This window comes from Syngnathus floridae, chromosome 22, assembly GCF_059516105.1.
Source record: "Syngnathus floridae isolate MCC-2025c chromosome 22, RoL_Sflo_1.0, whole genome shotgun sequence".
Lineage (NCBI taxonomy): Eukaryota > Metazoa > Chordata > Actinopteri > Syngnathiformes > Syngnathidae > Syngnathus > Syngnathus floridae.
The window spans coordinates 5,683,855-5,709,558 of record NC_142434.1 but is presented as its reverse complement, the minus strand read 5'-3'; the positions used below and the strand labels follow the sequence as shown (position 1 = coordinate 5,709,558).

Sequence of the window (25,704 nt, the reverse complement as noted above, 5' to 3'; positions counted from 1 at the left end):
GTCGAGATCCGTCTCGAGACCAATATCGATCTCCAGAACTCCAACACTAATTTAAGTTGCTTTGAACAAGTGTGGGATAGCTCTATTTTTATAAGTTGAAAACACAAAAGACACACGAGAGACATCGAGCAAGATGTGTTTTATATCATCTCTACTCATTTTCGACATGAACGGCACTTGGTGTTTGCGCTGTTATGGCGAGCTGGTGTTTTGCCGCCGCCGGGGGAAGAAGAGCAGCCGGCGGTGATGTCTGCCGACGTACACTCTCGAGATGGAGGACGTGAAATGTCATTGCCTCGGTACTACACGCTCGCTATACGTCACATCTCCTTGTCAGATAATAGTCTGGTAAAAAGGGCCCATGGGCTTGAACCAGTGAGATATGATTCTATCTACATGGCGGGGGGAAAAAAGAAAGCTGTCAGGAATGAGGGCCGCATTAGAATTACAGTTATGATTGTCTGGCTAACGGAATTGTCTTCTTCCTCTGATTCGCTCAGACACTCTAGCCCAAATTGGATTTTTATTTGCCTGCACCTCATTCCTAATAGGAAACCTCTGTCCTTTTCATTGCATCCCATCAGCTTATTCCTCCTCATTCTACAAGAGGATTAGATTCCGGTGTTGTCTTTGCGCCGCTTTTTCTTCTTCCTGTCAAGTCGCCAACATTAAATCAAATGAGAGTCAACGATGCAGTGTGTGCGGGAGCTAATCCGGCAACACAGAGCGGTTTAGGTGATGCTGCTTCTGTTAGCAAGACGCTATGGAAAAGTCCATTGACACGTCATTCACAACATTACAACTTGTATCCCTTCTATGTTTTTGCCAAGTCCAAACTTTCATTCTTTCCTTTCCAGGGCACGCTACAGAAGTTTGTGGATGATCTTTTCGAGACCATCTTCAGCACAGCGCACCGAGGAAGCGCCCTGCCACTCGCCATCAAGTACATGTTTGACTTCCTGGACGAGCAGGCCGATAAACACAACATCCACGACCCGCATGTGCGACACACGTGGAAGAGCAACTGGTGAGCTGACAACGGTTGTTGTTTGACCCCAAAGTGATATTTTTGGCCGGTGTGCCACAAGCTTCACCGCAGGCCTAATAACCATCCACCATCTTAGAGGCGCGCTGCCAACAATCTCTACTGGCAGACATTTTTTGGGGCCAGAACTCCCACTGGAAATCTCCACGGTCACAAATGCGCGATTAATCGTAATATGTGCTGATGAACTCGAGGGTGGCGAGGGGTTAAGTGAGCTGTGAAGGAGGGGCGATGAAATAATGAAAAAAGGCAAGTGGACTCTGTGGGAGTTCAACGCACGCTAATATCTTATTAGCCTTCTGACCCTTTGCCAAAGATCCCAGCATGCTTCATTCACATGAATGTGTATCAAGGGACAAATAAAGAGGTGGACATGGAAGGAAAATCATAATTTTAGAGGCATTATTTAGATTTCCACAGACATTAAATGTCTTACTCAACATAATGTCATCGGTCGACGGTAGCGATTTGGACGCTAGCAACCAGTTGTGGTAGCGCTTGTAGTGAAACATGAAGTTGGAGGAGCTGCCACTTTGTTTCAACTAACTCCAAGCTGGTTTAAAAAATAAAATGTTGAACATTGACCCTTCGTACCTGCTTTCCCAGCAGCTTGGGAACTACCTAGCAAATATTAGGCGCGAAGCTGCATTAGCTACTTGCTTCAACCGGCTTACTAGTTGAACACCTAACGTGTTGAATAAGCTTCAGATCTAAAAAGTATTAATAAAAGAGGGCAAGAGGTAGCTAGCTAAACACGTGACATATGAAGCAAGACACAAGATGGCGAAGCAATGCTAACAACTAAGAAAGTGAAACACCATTATCAGTGCTTGTTTAAATTAATGTAAAACAAAATAATAAAACTGACACACAAAGCACACACTATATAAACACATTCGGAAATAGTGCCATGATCATTTTGCACAGTAGTTTATAATGCAATTTATATACTATAAACTCCTGGAAATGTTTTGGAGACTAACGTGACCAACAAAACACAATGTCATACTGCATCATCAATTTTGTCACACAGATATTTTGTCAACCATAAATATTACATAATCTTTTAAGCCAAGGCTCCAAAATAAGCAACAACATAACAGCTCTAATGTCACATTGTATTTATTTGACAAGACTGACGTTTATATTACGCGACAGATCCCGGCGGTTGGGGTTTAAACAAAACGCACGGATGAATGCCATGTAACATCTCCAGAATTGACCCAGCAGGAAATAACTGCAGACAATTCTGTGATTCTCCACACTGTTGATGATGCGTGGGTGTTATTACGGCGTTTCTTTTGAACACGCAGAATCATTTGAAAGAACTCAAAGAACGGGGCAGCTGGGGCGGCTTAGCGGCAGCCTAAATATCCCTCTGATCCCCCTCCTCACCTAATCCCTCTAGATTCTTTGCTTCGATTAATGTTCAAGTCATAATGTAGACTTTTACTTCCTGTGGTCCAAATCCTCTTGTGCTAGATTGTCCATCTTAATAGCTTTGTGGGCGTCCATGGAGCGGTGCTTTTTGATCACCCCTCCCTGTCCCACTCCCCATGATTGCATTTCCTCAAACAGCCTCTATGTCTCAGTTTTTGCCGCTTTGGCCAAAAGTGCAGACGATTGTGAAAATGCAGTGATCCAAGTAGCTCGCAGTTCTAATACAGCTCGAGCCCAGCAGCGTTCGCATCCAGATGAGCCAACGGTGATTCATTTTGTGAGAAACAAGCCTCGCGAGTAAACGGCCGTTTTACAGTATGTCTTTATTATTCCGGACAGGCACAAAATAGGAGACAAACAAGCCAATATGGACTGTGTGATTATGCAGTCTCCAGTGAGGACCCCCATGGTCAACGCCTTTTACTGAATATAGAATGAAGCATGGCAACTGTATTATGTCACACTTACTTACTATTACCGTAATTCGTTTGTTATGGTATAATGCTGCCTCGTGTGGCCGCACTTATTGCAAATGCCAAAAACTACCACTGCATCCTATATAGTATCGTTTTCTCACTAACATTTAATTAAAAACGACAAATCCCACTTATTGTTATACTATGTTGTCTTACTGTAAACAAAACCTATTTAGATCTTTATCGTAAGACATTTTGTATTGAAACAATGAGTCATAAGACATTGTTGACAAAGTCGATTAATCGATGATGTCATCGACCGGTTTCACGTAAAGATATTTCAATGGACAGTTATCAGGCACATTATGGCACATAGAATCAAACTTTACTCAAATTCAATTCGACACCTGCTACAAAGTGCACTGTCGATTTTTGAGAAAATTATATATTTTTTTTAAATGCGCCTTATAGTCCAAAAAATATGTTACTCGCTGTAGACTGAACGATACCTCCTTCATTCAGTGCGTAATTCTATTTCTATTCTTTGCCCCGGCAGCCTACCTCTGCGTTTCTGGGTGAACGTGATCAAGAATCCTCAGTTCGTGTTCGACATCCACAAGAGCAGCATCACCGACGCTTGCCTGTCTGTGGTGGCGCAGACCTTCATGGACTCCTGCTCCACCTCGGAGCACCGCCTTGGGAAGGACTCGCCGTCCAACAAGCTGCTCTATGCCAAGGACATCCCCAGCTACAAAAGCTGGGTGGAGAGGTGAGGTCAAGCCCGACGCTGCCGGGCTTTGATTCCGTCAGTCCAACATGATGAGAAATCGTCATCTACGAACCGTGAAACGCATTTGGAATGATTAGTTGGAATGGATGCGAGCACCTTGCAGCATTTTTGAGTGTGTGTGTGAGAATATACATGCAGTCATTTGTCCAAATGAGCCTTATATTACATTTACTCGTCTGAGGATGCTGGGAAAAGGCTCGTGAATAAAAGATGGTGCCGCGCTGCACGTTATTCATGCGCCGGCAGCTTTTGGAAGCAGGCGGCAGCGTATGTGCGCCGGCTTAAGGCTCAGCGGTGCCCTCATTAGTCATGTGTGTTGTGTTCCTGCAACCTGCCAGGAAACTGATTTACTGATACGTGCGTGCAGGTGTGAGGATGCTGATTCATCAGAGTTTACGCCCGAGAGCTGCTAGTTGAGTAGGTTAGAAGTTTTAGAAGTAGGAGTAAGGACCGTAACTCGCTGTATAGGTTGAAAGTAGCTTTAGGATGTTTGTGTCATTAATTTAAGGACGCCAAGTGGAGCGAGTTGCAGAGATGATGACACTTTCCATGAATTTGATAGCCTGGTTTGATGGCCTCCACCAGACATTCGCGGCGTTGGCCATTAAAGTCATTTGTTTACAAGTGCGGCGGCGTACGGGTCAGCACTTTTCCGAATCGGACATTTTACAGCCCTTTGTTTGATTTAAAAGTGGATCGTTGTCGTAAAATAGTTTCGTATAAAAAAACGGACACGCAGGTCGGTTGTCCAATGGAGCATTTATTGTGGCAATATATTAGTTGTTGAGGATGTTAAACAGGATGTGTGTCATTGGTTTGTATTGTTCTGTCAACACAAAGAAAGGAACATTTGAATCTCTGTCATACTACACATGATGTCATGATATATTGTATTTCCATGGCACCTTACTAAACATCATAAAAAACATATATATGTATATTAGTGCATATATATATATATACCATTATACCACTCCCTCTGCTGCACACATGTGCGCTACACCACCCAGCCAAAAAACAAAAAACAGCGCACTTGTCCTCCAGTTGGATAGAGCTGCGGGATTTAAATATGCAAATAAGCAGCTTTAATTAACATTGCTGATGGATGCAACACAGCTGCTGCTGCTGCTGACTCCAACCAAGTGTGAACGCGTGCTGTAGTGTTCAAGGTTGAAACCTCTCAATGTTGTGTGTGTGTGTGCGTGTGTGTGTTTACAGGTATTACTCAGACATCAGCAAGATGCCGGCCATCAGCGACCAGGACATGAACGCCTACTTGGCGGAACAATCACGCATGCACATGAGCGAGTTCAACAGCATGAGCTCTCTGAGTGAGATCTACTCCTATGTGGGCAAATACACTGAGGAGGTATGTGTGCACCACAAATATTATTAATATTATTAGTGCAGTGAAAACTTTAATCATGGGGATAGGTTACAGACCCATGTGATGTACATATACATGAAAAAATATTACTAACTGAATAAAACATTGTACTTTATTTATTGAAAAATACAATTGTACAAACAAACCATATAACTTCATGTAATGTCCGTTAGCTTAATGCTAACATGTACAGTGAACCTTGAATTAAAATCACTGTATGGTGGCTATAAACTCAATTCATGACATCTGAAGTTTGCTGTCAAACTCAACATAAAATAATGAGAATGACATAAAATTAATTTCATGTATGCTAGCTTAATGCTAACAGGCAATGCTAAACAGGCTAACAACCAGCATCTAGGTGGCGGTGACATTCTGAGTCATTGTAGTTGTGAAACTCTTCTTCATTTGAGATGTCTCGCACACTTGAAGAAGCCGCTATGAAGTTATTGTGATTCACAAACTGTTTTATTCTGTATGTCCCCTTTATTTATTTATTCTAAACAAAGCATACAATAGAGAAAGAGATTGTTCCTGATTCTTGGGCACAATAACTTCCCTCGCTTTGTGTGTGTTTGTGTGTCAGATTGTCTGTGCACTGGAGCAGGACGACGCGGCCAGGAAGCAGCGGTTGGCCTTCAAACTGGAACAGGTGGTGGCCTTCATGACGTTGGAGAGCTGAGGACCGCACTTCCCAGGGTGCCACTGGGAAGAAGAGAAGAGACATCCCCCCCTCCGCCCTCCCAACCCTTCCGCCCACCGTCCGCACTCTTGTCCGACACCGAGCCGTGCCTGAGCGAAAACCTGTTCCTCTTATGTTTTCATTCCTGCTTCCTCGATTGAATTATTTTGGGTCCCTCATCCGCTGCTGCATACAGACACCGAAAAAATGTTTTACATTTTTACGTTGCCTTTAAGAATGTACGAACAGTAATGCTTTCAAATCGGGAGGAGTGCGACAAATTGACGGTGGTTCTACGGATCTTGGACAGGCGACTGGGATCAATGCAAATATTTTGTTCCTTTTTCTCTCCCTTGTAGCTGGATTTGCATTCAAGACTGAGGTTAAGGGCTCAGGAGGGTACTGACAATGCTGCAGAGCCCCCTCCCCGCGTCCCCATGTCCCCGACATTAGCACACGTTTACTAGCATTAGCTTCCACGCTTCCATCTGGCTAAAAAAATAAACAACTTTCTCCTCTACCAAGCCCGATGCGGCCCGATGGGCTCCTCTGTAAGAAGCACACAAAGATAAAGTGCGTGTGTGTGTGTGTGGTTTGAGAGCACACATACACACATTTACACACACACGAATCAACAATGTCCTGGGATGTGCGGACATACAAAGTTGGTCAGCCTAAAAACCAAAGGAGCTTGACATTTTCAACACAAAAAGATGTATTTGTCAAGTGCCACAGAGGAACACAGACAACAACAACAAAAAAATACAACGAAAAAGAAAAAGGACAACCACAAAAAAAAAAAAAAAAAAAAACTTGTGACTGGAACCTGTGTGCTACTTTTCTGACCTCAGTTTGTGGAGATGCTCCGTGGCTCCTGGCTTTTCCACACCTTTCTTTCCTGTTTTGCACAAGCCTTCAATGTGGACGCCGGCCGTAGTGTAGCCGCGGAGGCGCTGGTGTCGTCTTCGCGCCTCGGAAAAAAAAAAAAAAACTGAACAATGGTGCGACAGTGAACTGAAGACTTGTCGGATGAGCGAGAGAGCGAGGCCACCTCTTGTATCCTGTGAAGCTCTGCCCTTTCTTTTGCCTTGACAACGTGCCCCATGTGGTGATGTGAATGTGCGGAGGCCGCCCTCGGTCCACCTTTATTGGCTTTTTAAGCGCATGTAAAACCATTTAAGAAAAAACTTATTTAAGGAGAAAAAAAAAAAAGAAAAATAAGAACTCTAAGCCTTGCGATGATGATGTGGATGTGTTTGTTTAACTTTGTTTTGCTTGGAAGACTGGAGAGAAGGTAAAGCAGATAGCCGTATTGAAGTTTAAGGTGGAACCTTTATTCAGTTGACGCTGCAGAATCTGATAGTTAGTATACAGTGGTGCCTTGAGATACAAGGAATTTATTCCGAGACAATGTTCCAATCTCAAATCGTCTTTCCTCATTGAAATGAATGAAAATGCCATTAATTCGTTAATATCACCCAAACTAAGGCTTGTATATTTAAAAAAAAATACTCGCATCTCAAGGCTCCATTGTGCACTAAACACTTGCATGTTGACCGATTTGGATAAAAATTTAGTTGTCGACGGACTGGTCTCGTCGGCTGTCGTTCACATTCTGCAGCCCGAAGCCGCTCGCGGGGTGTACGCTGGTCACGCTGGCTGTCAAACATATCAAGACATGGAGATAGAGAAGGTTGCAGTAAATGGGTAGACTTCTAAATTAGCCGTGTCCTTCATGTAGCTAAGCTAAATAAACACTGTGTGTAGAAGCCCTACCAGCCATGTGTACATATGCACCACCGAGTGACAGTACAGATAAAGTTTCCACCTTGAAATGTTTTGTAGGAATTACAGTACAGACGTCCTCCTAGCTCAGTATTATAGCAGGTGTTTTACACACATACAAAAGCAGAATTTTACTAGACCATATTTGAAAGATAAAGAGTATCTTATCAAGAGATCAAAACAGCCTGGGGGGATAGAAGGTGAGCTTCTCTAACTTTGTTATAATTAATTGTATACCTGTGTATGTAAATATAATGCATTCCTATTTTGCAGTCCAGAACAAAATACTATTTGTAATATAGAATAAACTTTATTAAGAAACCAAGGATCTTATTGTTGTTGTTTTTTTTAATGCAGTATAATTCCCAGTTGGTACAGCCAAGATGTTTAAAAACATGTCTACTCTAAGGGTTAATAACGGCCAGAATATTAGGTACAGCTTGGGACCACGCCTCCAAACGACGTCTAAACTAATGTGGGGGAGATGTTTAAAAGGTGTACATAATAAAATGTCAAGTATGGCCAAAATATTAGGGCCACAGAAAATAGTGGCACCATAAATATATTAATAAATAAATAGATATGAACGAAATTGAGATCGGACCCCATGACGTCACTCCAAAATAATCTAGAACCAATAGGAAGTTACCGTGGGATGACGTCACTTAATGCGACCATGCGTTGTAGCCAACGTCATCAGCAAAGCACGAAGCAGAAAATCGTTAACAAAACAAAACAAACAAAACAACAAAAGCTGTCTTTAATTCACGTTTTTCCAACTAGACTTTGCCCAGGAGGTGGACGTCCCAGGTAAGCTAACATTGTTAGCTATAGCTTCGTGGGTTTATTTATTTAAATTAAACTAAATTAAATTAAATTAAAATTAACAAGTTGAATTGAGAGAGGCGTCCCCCAAAAAGCCCGGAAATGTTACTGGACCAAATACCTGCTGTGAATTTTTACCTCCAGCTTCTTGTGTGAAAAAAGGCAACAACAATAAACAGCTGGACACAAGTTAACCTAAAAAAATTACAATGCGTTTCATCTTCATCTTGATATATTTTGTTGTTTTTCCCACAATCAATATTATTTTTTTGTGATATATATGTATTTAAAAAAAACACAAGTTCAATTAACAATACCAAATTTAATATACATAAATATTTTCGCTCTTACAGCTTATGCTAAAACAAAAGCAAATGCACCATAAAAAAACTCCTCTAGTGGACTTTGAGTATCCTTTGACTTCAACCCAACAGATGCCCAGAGTGACGTGATTGTCAGACCAGCAAGTGATTCCTAGGACAAGCGTGAGAAATTCCCGGCGAGTAGGAGTCGGTAAAGCGCATCGACAGAACATCCGTCGACTGCTTTGATGCGGCAGTCAAGGGTTCTCCCAGGTACACGCCTTCCCAACACTCTCCCACTCATCCGCTTGGCTCTCAGGTAGATGCTGCAGAATGCCTCCCTCTAAATCCTTCTCCCCCGGTAGATGATGTCAGGGAGGAATGCTGGTTGCAGTTAAACAAGACTAAAAGTGCTGAATGTTGAACGTCAATAGAAGATTTTCAAAAGCAATTGTAAATGTAACCAATAGAATACCAAAAACCGGATGTTTTCATTCCAGACATTCGGGCTGAGCTGAGACGGTTGTCAATAGAAACTGCACTGCAGCAGAGGGATGCTAATGAAGTTAAGGGAAAAACGTGTGCGGCAAATAGAAAAGCTACAAAAACATGAACACAGTATTTAGTGCAATGCAGTGGTTGTGAAATTCAACAAATATTTAGATTTTACAAAGTAAACACGTAGACAGACAACAATGCCTATGAGCATATATTCTTTATCTTCTGCAAAGAACTGTTAATAATATTGAAACTTTGTAACGAAGACTTCCCCAGACATCAGAAGAAGCAGCATAACGGCCATATTGAAGCAAATTAATTATTTTGTTAAATCATTTCACGATTCATGTATGTTTTTATAAAGCACAATATTGTCGAGTGATACTTTTTGAGTTCCCCCACTTATAGCGTATACATATCACCAACTTTGGTGCCGACTTTCTTTTCAAATTAATCAACAATTGATCGTTATTTTCCCCATTTGTTCCTGCCCATTGAGCAAGTAAATTGCCACTCTCTTCTTCCCGCGTTTTTGACTTGTTCTTAATTGGAACTATGTTGTGGAAGAACTTCCACAGAGTCTGTTTGTATTGTGCGGGGCGATTTTTTTTTACAAACCCAAAGGAGCAAGTGAGTGAACTGGATGACAGCAATAGATGAGGACGAGCAAGTGAGATACTTGTCGGCAAAAGCCGTGTCGCAGGTGTACCGTCACGTCTCTTCACACATGCTGATTGTTTTGACCGAGATAATTGGGACCCTGTCTGCGTGTGTTGTGCCACGGATAGTTGTTTCAACACCTGCCAAACACGGCCCTTCGCGCGCCATGGCAACACTGCGCCGTATGAGCACAAGCGAATTGAATTGGCTGCCGTCCAGCTACTAAATGCACCTACGGATCACATTAGAGTAAGCGCAGTTTAGTTGGACTTAGCAATCAAATAAATAAATAATCGTCATAGCAAGTATTTCAATTTCTCATTAATTATCTAAGCTGAGCAATTATTTAATCAAATGAATGTTATCTATGCTGTATTTGTAAAAATAAAAAATAAATAGATATGATTTTGTTTCATTTTCAATAAATCAACTAACAAATGATTTAATAAAATATTATTATATATACATACTGTAAAATATGATTTCATCAAATTTATTTTTATTTGTTGTTTTTTTCAATAATTCTGTATATTTATTTTATTATTTTCAATAAATCAATTCAATTTATATAGTAAATAAAAATATTATTTATTCTCCAGATTTTATTCAAAACATTATATTGTAATTCATTTGATGTCATACAAATAATTGTTAACTGTATGTTTATAGGTCAAATTATTTTACTAATATTTTTATTTCATTCACTTTGAATAACTCAATAAGCAAATATTTAGTCAAACACATAAATATTCAGTCTTGTTATCAAATTGTATATTTCTAAAAGATTTATTCTTAACTTCTGTTGTGATTTGGCGCCATTTAAATAAGATTTAATTGAATTAAATGAATGAACAATTGTTTTTTATTTATTAGATTGTAATCTTGTTTTTTGACAATCAAGCAATTAAATGGTAATTTAATTAGGCAAATAGAAACAAAAAAGGGTGAAACTGAACAAACGAAGACAACACACTTAAAAGCAGACACCTCTATTACTTTTACTCTATTCACATTCCTGGTTCCAGGTTAAAGCAAAAAACAAAAATTATTTAAGTGTCTCCATCTTTTCTCCCCAACACCCATATGGCACAATTATCGATCTCGGAATCCAGATCCCCTGATTGGCCGAGCAGGTTTTGACGTCAGAACACCTTTTCCTCCAATAAACAGTCAAGTCGTTTGTCCTTCCCACCGGGGTCTGCAGTTGCATTATCCCAGACAAGAGTCCCTGGTGCTAAACAAAAAGAGCTGACAAAGGATGAAAAGTAACTCTCCCCGTTGTTGTTTTTTTCTTCTTCTAAGGCCAGCCACTTTTATAGTGCGCCTATTTGTGTTTCTGTGTTGCACTTGCGCTGTCCACTGAGTAGTTCGAGAAACACACTTCTCATATATTTCATGTAAGAGAACTGAACTAAAGTCAAATCCGCAGCTTTGCCATCTCTTACTTGCACTTTTCACGCTAATAATATACAAACTTTGACCTGAAAACCCAGAGGATTCTTCTCCAGGTTGTGGCCAAGGGTCAAGGCTATTAAATCTGGATTATAATAGGTTTCTGCCCCCTTGCTTTACCTTTTTGATAGAAGCAGAAAAGTTCACAGTCAGCAAAAATTAGACCAGGTTCATAAATGATATTTGCTGATGCGTGCGTTACTGCCGCGTAAACTTTTTTTCTTTTTTTCGACTTTTACCACTGTTCGTATCTGTATTCCAAAAACTTTCATCCGTGCGCCCACTTAATCAACATTAGAGATGCACACTTAAAAAGAAAGGGGCCCAAAATCGATCCCCCCCCCTCCCTTCACCACCACTACCCCTCCGTACATGTTAAGCGCTGCAGTTTTGCTCTACGGTGAGCTACTCCGGCGGGTCATTGCATTTTTAATGTGGACTTATTTTCAAATGAATAATTTAGTGCCTGGTCAGCAAGCAAGGGTGATCCGGAATCTATCTGATGGGCATGCAGGAGCCCAAAGGGAGGGGAGGGGAGGGGGGGGGGTCGGGGGTACATGCATCTTCAGGAAGTTTGAAGGTGCAGGAAAGTGCATGTGGTAGCACTCTGTGTACTATTGATTGCGTGTGTCACTTAATAACATGCACATCCATAGGAAGACGTCTCGGGAAATACAACCTTATCCCAAATTTAAGGGTGTGCACATTTATGCAACTACATGATCTATGTCAATTGTTTGACTCTTTTTTTAAAATGGAGTTATGGGTTCTATTTTTGAAGGATGTAGCTCGGTCTCATTGTTTTACATCACAAACCTGGCAGCTGGACAGGGGTGTGTAGACTTTTTATACCGCGGTAATTTGGAGGAAAAAGTCATTGCCCATTCAAATGCAATCATCATATCATAAAATATAATTTTCAGCTATTTAAGTCAGACTTTATCGCTTATAAAAAGAAGTTAACAGCCGTGTAGTAAAACTCAATTTAGAAAAAAAAAAAGTGCTTCGAAGTGATCATATTATGAAGGTCTAAAATGTAAAATACGTTTTGCAAAAGTTTTGCTGTGTGTCATGCAAATTGTAGAAGACACTCCAACTCAGTTGGAAAATGATGTGTAACTTTTTTTGAGGGATTTCCTTTGTTCCCAGCCACTAGATTCTTTTACCACATTATGCAAATATGTACATTGAACATCTCCGGGGGGGAGGGGGGAGTCGGTAATAGGGCGGAGTGGAGCAAGGGAACAGGGCAATTAAGTGGTGAATGCAACATAGATCATCTTGTCACACACAAGTGGACATCATAATGCCGAGTAAGGGCCCCACCCATCTGCGGCGCAGGTAGAGGCGGGCTTCCTGGGGACTCTTGTGCTATTAATGAGACCTCTTTGGGCAAAAGCACACACTCGGGGGTCGAGGGCTTGGTAGGCAGGGGGGGGGGTGCCTCTGCCGACATGAATAACAAAAGGCAGAGCGGGATCATTTGGTACTCGGACGCCTCTGGGCTCCGCCGCTTTAATCAGGTTTGCGTAATGAATGCACCTGCTGTGAATCGCCTTTTATTCATAACAGTCACCCAAATGCACTCGGACGCTGCTAGTGTGTATGGAGGCCAAGTAATCGAGCCAGTGTCGGCTTTTATTAACGGCCCCGGAGTTGATATGACGCAGTGACAATGTTATGACAAGGCCTCGGGTCACGTTAGATGGATCATCACCTTGGGATTTCTTCGTAGCAATGTCATGAATATTGAGAGATCAATTCACTCGCAGTAAATAGTCGGCTGCGGATTATCCCAAAACACTATAATGTGATGAAAGTCGAGTTAAAGTTGATTAAACGGCGACAGCATTGATATTTTTTTTTTTTGCCGCACTCCGGCAGCCCAATCAAAAACTGCCAAGAGTGATTGGTGGACAGAGTCGTAAAGTCAACTAATCGATTACCTAATAGAGGAGTTCGATCTTATTCTGCGTTTCCCACAATGCATTGCCGGCGGACATATTGAAAGGTTAGCCTTGCTAACATTGCGTCATTTGGTATTTGTCATGCCTTCAACATGTTCCATTGATGGCTGTAATAGTCGGCGGAATTTCTTTTTTTTTTAGACTCCTGAAAATCATTACAAACCAATGAATTGACACCCACCCAAAAGAAAAGTGATGGATCACCAAGAGGTAAGCTAATCACAAACATCGCTATCGGTTAGCAATCCATCCAAAGAGAGCCTCACATAAATCTGGTGTTGTTTCCCCTGTCTTTTTTAATAATTATCATACAAGATAAGTACAAAACAAACATCGGGGCTAATTTTGATTAGCATGTCTGATACCATTTAGCTAGCGGACGTTCGTTGCTTAATCACTTCTGGGTCAAATTAAAGCAGATCCCATTATAGATCAATGAATAGAGTCGTAAGACTTCAAAACCAGGTCCTAATGGATTCTGCCACTCTGAATTATGTCGGAATTGGATTCTCCATTTTGTACCTTTTGTCACCGCCACTCCACACCTTGCATACGCCAACATGTGTCGCCGCCGAATTGATAAGCGTGTTTGTCTGCTTTCATGTCGTCTCAGCGAGGCATGTGTGATCACGTGCCAAATGCGTGACCTTTTCCCATTTGTCTTTGTCGGCAAAGGGGGGGGGGGGGGGGGGGGGGGGTTGGCTGTCCCGGCACCGAGCCCTCTTCCCCCAGCTGTTGGGTTTAATAAAGGGCCGGTGGTGAACAGCATGTCACTCTCTCATCTTTGCAATGTCCCAGCGATGCCTTTGTAGCGGGCCCAGCGACACGCCAACAACAACTCTTGAATAAAGAAAACTGGCTAATTTAGCCGGGAGGTTAGCGAGCCCCGTTGTGGACACATCTGTCTCGTTGCATCTTATCTTCTTACTCTAAACGCGTTATTAGTAGTGCCAAATGGTGCCGCGGGGATTTGGAGCAATCGTGCGCTTTCCTTCCACAGTCCGCATTTGAAGAGTACGACGTTGAGCGTTGTCGTTGCGAATTTGCTTTCTGCCCGTGCCAAGGCATCTGCGAGTTTTAAATTAATCTCCAGAAGGAGGCTCAGGATTAAATGCACTGGAGCTGTTTAGTATCTGGACATCTGGGCTGTCAAAAGGATGGAGAGCAAGGTCTTGTGTCCTAAATCCCACTTCTTTTGTGATTGCGAGATTTGTCACCCGCAGCTAGACAAAGCAAAACACGTGTTTTAAAAAAAATGAAATAATCAGGCGAATTTCATCTCTATTTTTGTCTATTTGCATACGTATTGGGTGAATCATTGTAGTCATTTAAATGAGAAGGGGAACATCCCTCTCAGGCAAATTCCACCGAAAAAAAAGCAAGCATTTTGATGGCAGACATGCTTTTGTGATCAACTTTAATAGGCTATTTTCCTGGGGAGCTGCATTGAAGTGGAGCACATTAAGACAGCGCATAAAGTGCCTCATAAACTGCTCGGATTCTCCAACGCCATCATCATCATCACCGTCATCATCCAAGATAGACCCCCCAAAAGATTCATTTTCAAGTCCACTCAAGTCACAGTGGCAGATCAAGTGATACTGATATGAAAAGTGTCTTAGTTCGCATTGTCGTCCACCTTGACGTCATAACGTACCTGTCCAGTGACATCACAACTAGACTTTTTTTTCTCTCTTCAATGGAGATTGAAACAGTGGCTAGTTGTAAATTAAATAGTTACCAATTAATACCATAAGTCGTTACGGTACGTGATTTTACAATATGTAAATAGCTGCCAACATGCCACTAACGGCTTTTGCCAATACTAGCTAACGGACCTAGCGCCATATTCTAACTGAACGATATGAGCGCAGATTGAGTACTTATTTTTTCTCATGAGTTCAGTCCTTCAAAAGAAGATCAATGAGTTACATAATAAGCAGTTATAAAGCAATGAAGCTCATATTTAGCTGCTCCATGTGCTCATAAAATGCTAATAATAGCCAAAATTGTCCACCTTGTCAACAAACTTATATATTTTGCTGTTTGCAAAACATCCATATCATATAATGGATGTACCATTACATTTTTTTAGGTGAAATATTGACTCGAAAATATTTGTTTGTATACTAATAATCATGAGTTCAGTCCTTCAAAAGAAGATCAATGAGTTACATAATAAGCAGTTATAAAGCAATGAGGCTCATATTTAGCTGCTCCATGTGCTCATAAAATGCTAATAATAGCCAAAATTGTCCACCTTGTCAACAAACTTATATATTTTGCTGTTTGCAAAACATCCATATCATATAATGGATGTACCATTACATTTTTTTAGGTGAAATATTGACTCGAAAATATTTGTTTGTATACTAATAATCAGTGTAATGAGTAGTTTGGTCGTTATGACAACAGCGTATCGTTCGTAACACATCCTTATGTGATTTCCACTTTTGTGAATTCAGAGGGAGTTGCTTTATTCATTTCCTAATCCATGACTTGCTAATTGGTGGCCAAATCAGAGGCCTTTGTTTATAACGAGCGTGTGTATGTGCGCGCTACATACGTGTGTGTATGTTGGTGTGAGAGCACGACGGGGGAATGAGACACGGGGAAATAAATGATGCCAAGCTACAACGGAGGAGGAGATGATGAGAAATGGAGGGAGAGGGCAACTTCTCACTTGGCCCCCATCCAGCTGGCATATGGGCCTGTCTGTTGGGCTTTTTCAAACACAATTTATTTTTAGATATTTTAAAAACTCATTTGAAAGCCATTTTCACTGTATTGCCGCAGACCTCCCACCCTCCCTCCTAGCCCCGCCTCCAGCCGCGCAGTGGCAAGCCCCATTCCTTGGCAGTCAGCATAGTTTTGATTTAGTTCTGAGGGCCATCTGTAATCCTCGGCAGGGCGCCGCGGTCCACAGCCTTGCAGAACTGTCTTTGTATACCTTTTCTTTTTCTCGGGGCCTCCCAGGATTAGAACTTTCTTGTTTGCTATCAGTAAGTCACTCTGGTTTGTTAGGCGGAGAACCACTTATGTTCCTGTCCGTTTGCAGCTAATAAACCGGTAATTCCACACAAATCCGTCGAGTCTTAGCCATGAGTCATCAAGGTCTAGAAACACAATCCCGATTGATCATAGAAGTTTTGAGACCCGTCATGTGGAAATATCTTTTCTGAACATTACACTTCCAAACCTGATTGGAAGTTCAGAGCACGGGGTGTCAGTCAAGGTAAAGCCATGTGGTGGCAGGGACGGGGAGTGACTCTGTAAGCTCTGAACGGAGATAAGCACCTGGCGGGACAGCTTTCCATTTCCTCCCAAGTCACCCAATCAAGTAGTGGCCAGAACTTGGTGCTACAGATACATGAAGGCTTCTCGCCATTCTGTCAAGAATCGTCTCGTTCTGTCGTTTTCAAAACTGAGCTTATACTGTAATATGCTCTGAAGAATTTTTTGTTTTGGAGTTTGTGCTGTCAAGTCTTAGGACACTTGTCATTAACGTTCTCCACTGGAGTTGTTAAAATAAATCGACAAGTAATCGATTACCAGATTAATTAGATTTATTAGAATAATCGTATTTTAATAATGGGGTAATCGTTTAGAGCTATTGTTTTACTTTGAATCATTCAATGGTTAGTTGGTTTTATCACTAAACAATACCAAATAAACAAACTCTAAGGATAAAATAATTCTCATGCAAAATAAGAATATATTCGATTAATTGATGGAATAATCGTCGAAGTAATCGAAAGAGATATTTGATACTAGAAATATTCAATAGTGACAACTCTATTATGCTTTTAATTTTGGACGTTCCAGATGGTTTGGCGCTGTAATGAAAAAGATTTCCGTAAACTATAGGCTGCCATTTTAAAGAACATGACTGCCACCTACTTGGCTGGATTGGAACCGTATCTTGGAAAATGGAAATTAGCCCCCCATTTTTGGTTGTTCTAAATTCCTATCTTTTCTCTGTACTGTTCTTTTTTTAACTCATTCACTCCCAATGACGGCCATAGCCGTCAAAGATCCATTTTAACTGGGCTGACAGTGAATGCGTTAATGACATTTTCTGGTAATGTGCTGAATCAGCAGTGGCTATCTTTGGCATGATGCACACTTTGTCTTCCGGTGCCCTTTGACGCTCTTCTCTCGTATCCATAATAAACAGCTCGTGTATGTCACGGACAAGCGTCACCCTGCTGCTGCTGCTTTTCTGACTCCAAGAGTTTAAATTTGGGATTCAAAGAGTGCAATTGGCTTCTCGGCCAAACCGCAAATATCTGTATCACTTACGAATTGCCGTAGGGCTCGTAATTCCCTCGCTGCCCCGATACGCCGTCATAGCAAGCTCTGCCCTTGATGAACCACGGCGGGCCATTTTCGCAGCGAAGCAAGGTTTTATATAGCCTGCAAATTCGGCAGTTACGCGCATGCCAGAGTGATTGCAAACATCATCAATGCGTTTTACATCATTGATCGGCCATTTAGAGTTGCTTACACAAACTATAATGAGGCAATCGAGCGCTGATGACTCTTCCATTCAGGCGTCATAGTCACGGTCACACACTTGGACTCGAGGGTCCTGCGCACATTTAGCTTGATAGATGACGTTTGTTACTTTTTCCAGCCTCCCTTTCAAACTCACATGCTTGGCCGTCACTGAATTCTATTGGTTACAGCCTCACCTAAAAGTTCTAAGGGCATCCATTCAAAGGCGCTTCATTAATATGTATTGGAAATTATGCTGCGCTAAGTCTTCTGAAGGTTACGTACATCCAAAGGGTGGCGGCATAACAGTCTGAACGGGATCTCTTGCAGTCAATGTAATGGAAGTTGTTTGGGGGAGGTCTGACTCAGCAGAAACCAAATTGAATGGCTTTTTGTGGACTTACGGCAAAATGTAAGCATTTAGTGTACTTTTCTGAGTTTGGAGGGACTTAATTGACAACTTTGCTGCCCCCAAGGGATAAAACGCACTTACTTGACAAAATCACTTTTGATGCTTGTCCATAAAAGCAGCACTTTTTTTTTTTGATTGGGCTCCCTTAATGAATGTTTTTTTTTGGGGGTAATAATAGTCCTCCGGTGCCCCCCTAGCACTTCTCTCTCTTGATTGGCGCTAATCAGTGTGTGTGTGTGTGTGTGTGTGTGTGTGTGTGTGTGTGTGTGTGTGTGTGTGTGTGTGTGTGTTTGTGTGTGCGGTGGGCATTGTTTTTTAATGGGGCGTAATATTGGCACGGCTGGCACCAAACGGGTCTCGTCGGGGAGTTTGCAACACGCGGGGCTCATTTGATTAAAGCCAGCCGGCCCCTTCTCCATTGTTTCTCATTACGCGGGGCCCTAAGGACCAACATTGACATTTGACAAAACACTACATATTAAATTACCTGAGAAAAAAAAGGTGGGACCACGCTAAATGTTTTAACCGATGGAAAATTAAAATCCCTCCGAGCGTTTTAATGGACGCCGCACTCTTCATTTGTTACTCAAGGCTTAGATTGTGAATGAGGTTCGGGTTGGTCACAGTAAAACCCTCGCCGAGGCTATAATTAGATTTAATACATCAAAAAAAAAAAAAAAAAAGGGTGCCAGGTTTGTAGCCCCTCTGCGTCTGATTATTTCCCAAATGTTGTTGTAAAGTCATGATTCCTGAAACGTTTTTTGTTTTGCTATTGTTGCCTCATTTCCCGCCTTTGGGCCAGCTCGTGGGAGATGAATTTGAAGAAGAGATCCAAACTTTCTTACAAAAAAAAAAGCTCCCAGGAGTAGATTTCAGTACTCTGAAATAAATCCCCTGAAATTGTTGCTTAATTTGTCATCAGAGGAAAGGCGACACCACCCACCTCCCCTTTTTAAATGGAAAATATCCAAATGATTATTTTTTTTTCCTACTGCGAATGTCATCTCACACACACAGCCACCACAGGTCCATTGCCTCGCTTCATCCTTTAAAAAAAAAAAAAAAATCAATTCAAATGGAGGCGTCAGCGTGGAGAAGATGGATAGGTCTCAGCTAATGTGTTTTTTTCTCACTCGCTAGGAATTAACTCCTCTTCCCAACTCGGGTGCAGCCAGCATCTTCAGAGTAATGAAGCCTTAACGCCGAACGCTGAGCGCATTTTTATTTTTTTTCTAATTCCATGACTTGACCCATAACTTACTTGACAGGCCCTCAAAAGCGAAAACCCAATTTCACAAACACGTCTTCCATCTTGTGTTTGCTCAGAGGTGTGTGCATTGAAGGGCAAATCCAAATGTGCTGTTTATGATTTGTGTGCATCCCACCCGTTGTTTGTCTTTTTTCTGCCATTTTTTAAATAACGATGCAAGATGTTTCCCTTCATTTGTTCTGTACGTTTTTGGTGACCCGATAGAACTTAGCTGCTCCTTGTTTAAGCAGTGGAGATAATAGATATGTCTCAGGAAGCACTTGCTCATTAGATTCCAAATACTTTGTCATGGATGGAGACCAACTGAATGCTGAATCGGCACACTGCTGACACACCAGAGACAAACTCAAACGCCAGTTCAGACAGAATTTTGAAAGCTTAGAACTTTCCGCCCCCCCTTTTTCCTGGAAGTGATCAAAAGTTGGCCAGACTGTGACCGTGGGATTTCCTGATCTTCAAAGAGCTCAATTCTCCAGGAGCAAAAAAAAGAAAAAAAATCCCGCAGCATCCGCTTCCTCAGGAGGACCACACTTTCCATAGCGCCCTTTTCCGTTCAAATATAGAAATGGCAAAAAGGCTCGTATCTTGTCTCGGCGGGGGCTTGCTGTTAAATGAAGATACATGTTTAGGAGGAAAGTTGAGCACTGTTATCCATTTTGGGCTCTTTTTCTAGATCTACCTGAACTTTGAGGTCGACACTGTTCCACTCCGGTCCTGCAGATGGCGCTGATTAGCTAACCACACCTTGACAAATATTTAATACTAGACCTGCCTGAACTTTGAGGTTGACACTGTTCCACTCCGGTCCTGCAGATGGCGCTAATTAGCTAACCACACATCACTACTGCCTTATGTCGAGGAGTTTTATAGGTAGGCTCAAACATTCTTAATTAGCTAACCACACATCTCTACGATCTTATGTCGAGGTAGGCTCAAACATTGTTAACAAAGATTTAATACTAGATCTGCCTAAACTTTGAGGTGGACACTGTTCCACCCCCATCCTGCAGATGGCGCTAATTAGCTACGCACACATCTGTACGAGCTTTTTTTAATAGGTAAGCTCAAACATTCTTGACAAAGATTTAATATTACACACCGTGTCTTCTATTAAGATTATTCACCTTCTTTATTGAATCCATTTTTCCTCAAACAAGATAAGAATCTAACAATGTGCATTGCCTATTGAAAGGTGAGTAACGAATGGCCTCTACAGGTTTCCATAAATAATGCAACACACCTTCCAGAAGAGTGAAACTCAATCAAAACGACTGCTTTGTAACCAAACCTATTGATTCAGCAAAGAGGTACTCTACATACACCCTGAGTTTGCCTCCAGTCTTGCGCTCGCCTCCATCAAGGCTGGCACAAATAAGCTCCCCCCTCCCCCACTTGTGTTTGTCTAACCGCACAGGAGAAGAAAACATTTTCACACCCGCATCCACCTTGACAGCATGCCGTGTTGTTGCACACCTGAGTTTAAAGAGCTCCAATCGCCCTCATTTGCATCCTGCCAAATAACATTTTCACATCTTTTTTTCGAGTGCCTCTTCGCAGTCTCTCCGGCGTTCTTCAAATCAAAGAGGAAAGAAACACGATGGAGAGGGAAAGGAAATATGTAAGCGTAGTCATCGGCGTACACGATTACGTTTCTTTCATTTTGTGGTCTTTGCTCGTGCCATACATGATTCCACGGGATGATAGCCAGATGCAGAGTCTCTATTGGATTATAATCCATCTCCCGCATCGAAGATCAGGCCTCGTGATTGTTGTGCTGTGTCTACGACAAGATTAAACCTCCGTTCCTTTTTTTCTTTTTTCTTTCCCAGAAGATAGTGTCAGATACAATGCTTCTTCCTCGAGTTTTTTTCTTTTATAGGGGCCTAATGTATTTCTCTGTCCCGTATCGCGACAGTAATTGAAACCAGTTGCTTTTCTTGACTGTCGTACTAAAAAACAAATTGTCAACTGCGAGAGTATAAAATCCAAATTCCCGTAAACTTGAGGCAGTGTCAATCGTTTAAGATACAATTAAATGACGGACTCTGTCGTTCATGCGCCGGGACGAAATATAAATTCTGCTCAGTGACATATAAACTTGAATTTGAAAAAGATGACAATGGATCGGCTCGTTACGTAAACCCCGCCCACTTCTACCCGCTCATCTCTGACCTTGCAGCTCCAGCAATCTTGCTGATATTACAGAGCGCCACTGTATCAAAATCCACCTGCCACGGGGCAAATTTGATTGCTTAATACACAGCGTCCATGTTTTTTTTTTTCTATCTAGATAAATATAAGCCCAAAGCAAGTTTCTGGAATAGCGATCCCTTTACACTTCGATTATTTTTTTTTTTTATCTTGCTTGTTATCAGCAAAATACCGACTGTATTTTTCATTTAAAAGTCATTTTTCTTTGTTGAGCCCGCCACAGCAGAAGATAGGCTGAACATGTTTCAGCTATTGAGTCAGCTTAATGTACTCAATTTCAGTCCCCCCCCCCCCCCCCTTGTTGTATTTATGAAGTACCCAAGCATCTGGAATCTCATGAAAGTTCATTCGTATAGGTCAACTGGAATCACAGCGCCCTTATATTGTGCCCTTTCGGACTCATTTAAAATTCAATGAAGGAAAGGTGCGGCGAGCAGCCTCCACATTTTATGTCCTCCACGACACCTTTAATCACCTTTTGTTGTTATCTGGAATATACCACCCCATATATATATATATATATATATATATATATATATAAATGATTACACATTGATAAGATCCTGTCAGTTCACAACCTTGAAAACGAGACATTTTAATTTGAAGCGTAATTGCTGGTCAGATTGGACAAATAGTACATCTCAGGGAGTGATTTACAGTTTTTTTTTTTTTGACTGACATCAGATCTCACAAAAGCGAACAATGCCGTAATGGCCGTCGAAATCTTTGCAGGCACAATTGCTTGTTGCCATTATGCACCGAAGCCTATTTTGCTTTTGTGGAGAAGGCACCCAAATTGCCGCGCTATTATCTCACCGGTTTTCTCAGTCAGTGCTTTGTGAATCAAGTTGCCCTGAGATAGATCACGAGGAAATGGAAGGTTCTTTTTTTTTTTCCTCCCCTGTGGTTAAGACAACATACGATTCAGGTCAGGTGAAGGTATATATTTTTGTCCTTCTGAGAAGAAGAGAGAGGAGGAAACTGTTTGGGCTGTTTTTTGAGCCGTTGAGCCGGTGGAGTTTGAAAGGCTTTGCTGTTACTTCCCCTTCGGTTGCCTTGATATTTGACCCGCTAAATTCTCTCATTTTTGCTTCTGTTTTTATCTTGCCATTTTCTCCAACTGCCCCTCCACCTATCATCATCATCATCGTCTTGTCTCTCGGCATCCTAAATTCTTATCACCTGCTGTTTTTCTCTCTTTAACGCCTTTGATTTCACTTGTCTGTTTCCTCGCTTGCAATCACCATCCTCTTCTTCCCCTTTTCAGTCCTCCCCCGCCTGGGGAGAAGCTCCCGGGTCTGATGAACCACGGAGCAGCCCGGAACAAATCAGTTTATCGATCAGTCTGTGTATCCCTTGCTCTGGCCCTCTGATCGTCAGCAGAAAACAAAGTGTTTATTAAGCGAAACCTTCCCAATCTGCTTGCACACCTCGCTGCGCCCCTCGCCCGTTGCTTGGCAAACGAGAAGCCGTCTCTGGACCCGTCCACACAGCAGATACTCTCAGAGTAAGCCTGACTAGTCAAGTTTATAAACTTCTTCAGCACCAATACAATTCACCAATTAAGACCACGTCGGCAGAAAAAAAAATCTGTGTTAGAGATGTGAAAATGAATTGATTAATCGTCAAGTAATCGATTTTCAAATTAATCGACAACATCATTTAGAATTCTCCAAATCCTGTCATGTCAGTCTCTCAACGGTTATTATTTTGTAATTGTTCCCTAAAACAAATTATCTTTTGCATTCAATCAAAAATAAGGCTTTTGCAGATGTCTGATTTTATGTCGGAAATCAATAATCGCACCAGTAATTAAATAAGTTTGGAGACAACTTTAATCCCTCTTGCATGATATTGTTTAATGGTTATTTAGTTGTAATCAACTTTCATGCAAACTAAAATTTTATCCGGTTAATCAATTAACTGATGGAATAATCGATAGAATTATTGATTTTAAAAATATTCGATTCATCTAAAATATTTTTGACATATCAATCAACTTTAGTTCACTGACTTTTTTGGGGACATGTGAAGACATGTTTATTTCCGCAAGACATTTTTTTTTTTGTATTTGTGGCCAAAGCCTTCGACTTTGCCTACGGGATATCCGAGGAGATAGCTCGCAGCTAGCTCTTGTGTACGACACACAAAAAGTACGGCCTCGGGATGGAGAGAGAGAGCGAGGTGCATCAGAGTGGAGTGTTTATCAGCCATCCGCTGTCTATAGGACTTAAATTGGGCTTGAATCTTGTACAGAACGATTGCATTACGGGCTTCTCTGAAAGGGCTGAATTTGATTGAAATGGAAAGCAGTGCCTCCTTGCGCTGAAAATACATCACAGCTGATTAGATTATGAAGTGCCGCGGTGGAAAGGGAGGGTGTCGCGTGATATGAGGGCCAAAATGCAAGCAAAACACTAGAAGTGCTCCGAAAGGGGAGGGGGTGAGGGAGACCGCAAATGAAAGAAATCCCTGGATTTCCTGATAGTCGTTCTGTCTGCCTCAGATATTGTGGCGTAAGATGGAGTCAGAGGTTCTGCAGCGATGCACCCGAGACTCAATTTGACTGACGGGGCCGAATGGATCCACGCCATTCCCAGCTGTGCGGCTCCCAGGCTTTCCCATAATCAATCAGCCATTAATGGAGTAAGTGGCTGTGGAAGGATATTAAATGTTAATTGCTGCAAGGTATTGATAACACTCATTGATCTGGTGGATAATTGCAGTGGGTGAAACAAAGATACATTATATGAGACCGAGCCTGTTCTGTCAGAAGGCCCTAAACAATGATGAATGGTTTTGCAAAAGAGATGTGCTTTTCTTCGGAACATCTCTCGGCGGCGTGTCCTCCAGGGAATATTGTCGAGCGATCCCCGACTCTTTCTTTTGCCGTCCGGTATTATCTCGCTAGTTCATATTGACATGCTCTTTATTGACTTTTACCATAATTTCATCCTGAGACCCTTCAGATGATGATTTTCAAATGCTGCATATGTTTTTTCAGTATGTTAGCTCCTTCAGCCTACATTTGAAAGCACTGCTGTGTCCTCAAAGTGTACTAAAAAGATTGCAATCTTCTTCCCCAATGTTGAATTTTCTCCTGTGATGGCCGACAAGTCCTTGACAATATAATGCGGTACTCAATAGTGAGGGAAAACAGTCTGTTCTTGCTTTGTTGGCACTAACAACCCAAGCATGGCCCCTTCTGTAAAGTTGTTTCCAAGCAAGAACATTATCAGACTTAAAATTGGATCGAGACCAAATTCGATGCCCGCAGGTGTTGCTCGTGGCAATAGGGAAAAGAGAATGGATTATTAATTACACCAAGAAGATTTAACGTTCAGACTTATTGATAGCTCTCTCTGACTGTAATGGTCGTAGCAGCAACGCTACAAGAACACACGGTTGGTTAAAAAATAAACATGTCCATTTCTCTGTTCTGAGATTGTTGTTGTTTTTGGAAGGAAAGGTTGACGTTTATAATTGACCGATTGGGAATTGGAGCAGGCAGGAGTAGTCGTCAGTTGGTTATGGATTAATCCTTTTGCGGGGTGGAGAGAATGACAACCTGAAACCCATCGGCGAGAAGTCGAGACTACGTGATGTGTTCGTTTGCGGAGCTTGAGGTCGGTTCACGCCGGCGAGGGAGTTGCAGCTACTCCCGAGCCAACCGAGAGGGATTGGCAGGCCCTGGTGAGGCATGTTTGTCAGAAAGCCTGAATAATGCATGGCCTCAGAGCAGTCGGGCTCTCTCGTACCGCACAACTCCGAGAGTGAGATCAATAACACTTAGAAGCTACTTTATAATGAAGGAGATGCTAAAATTCCATCATCAGGCAATTAGTTGAACTCCTCCACCTTCTGTTCCTCACCCATCTCCTTCCATCTGTCACCGCACGGCAGCGGGCAGATTAGGATCTGAGTGATTTGATTTTTGGAGGTATCTCCAAAGTTGGGAGAAAAGAATAGGGGAGGGGCTTGTTTTCTGCCATGGTTCTCTCATCTTTGACATTTGCTTTCCTGCTCTAATGCCGCGGGCTCTTGTCGTTCTGCTTTCCTTTAAAC

The 25,704-nt window shown here is 41.9% G+C and overlaps 1 protein-coding gene and 1 long non-coding RNA gene across 12 annotated transcripts in view; both read left to right on the top strand.

Annotated features, from left to right (window-relative positions):
* The window catches only part of plxna4 (plexin A4), a 113,534-nt gene extending 105,664 nt beyond the window's left edge, over positions 1–7,870 (top strand). For all 5 annotated transcript variants that reach the window (XM_088366583.1, XM_088366582.1, XM_088366580.1 and 2 more), the window contains 4 exons: positions 858–1,027; positions 3,458–3,670; positions 4,910–5,060; positions 5,665–7,870. In XM_088366583.1, coding sequence (XP_088222709.1) covers positions 858–1,027; positions 3,458–3,670; positions 4,910–5,060; positions 5,665–5,760 — 630 coding nt within the window. In that variant the 3' untranslated portion in view covers positions 5,761–7,870. The remainder of the gene's footprint in view (positions 1–857; positions 1,028–3,457; positions 3,671–4,909; positions 5,061–5,664) is intronic.
* A 335-nt stretch (positions 7,871–8,205) lies between these two features.
* LOC148379438 (uncharacterized) overlaps positions 8,206–25,704 on the top strand; it is a 32,012-nt gene continuing 14,513 nt past the window's right edge. Inside the window, exons 1-8 of one of the 7 annotated variants that reach the window (XR_015855523.1) lie at positions 8,206–8,355; positions 8,805–8,945; positions 13,391–13,459; positions 20,102–20,298; positions 20,392–20,486; positions 20,645–20,735; positions 20,843–21,046; positions 24,146–24,285. This is a non-coding gene — a long non-coding RNA (uncharacterized LOC148379438). The remainder of the gene's footprint in view (positions 8,356–8,804; positions 8,946–13,390; positions 13,460–20,101; positions 20,299–20,391; positions 20,487–20,644; positions 20,736–20,842; positions 21,047–24,145; positions 24,286–25,704) is intronic. The other 6 variants (XR_015855522.1, XR_015855521.1, XR_015855526.1 and 3 more) reach the window with 6 other exon arrangements.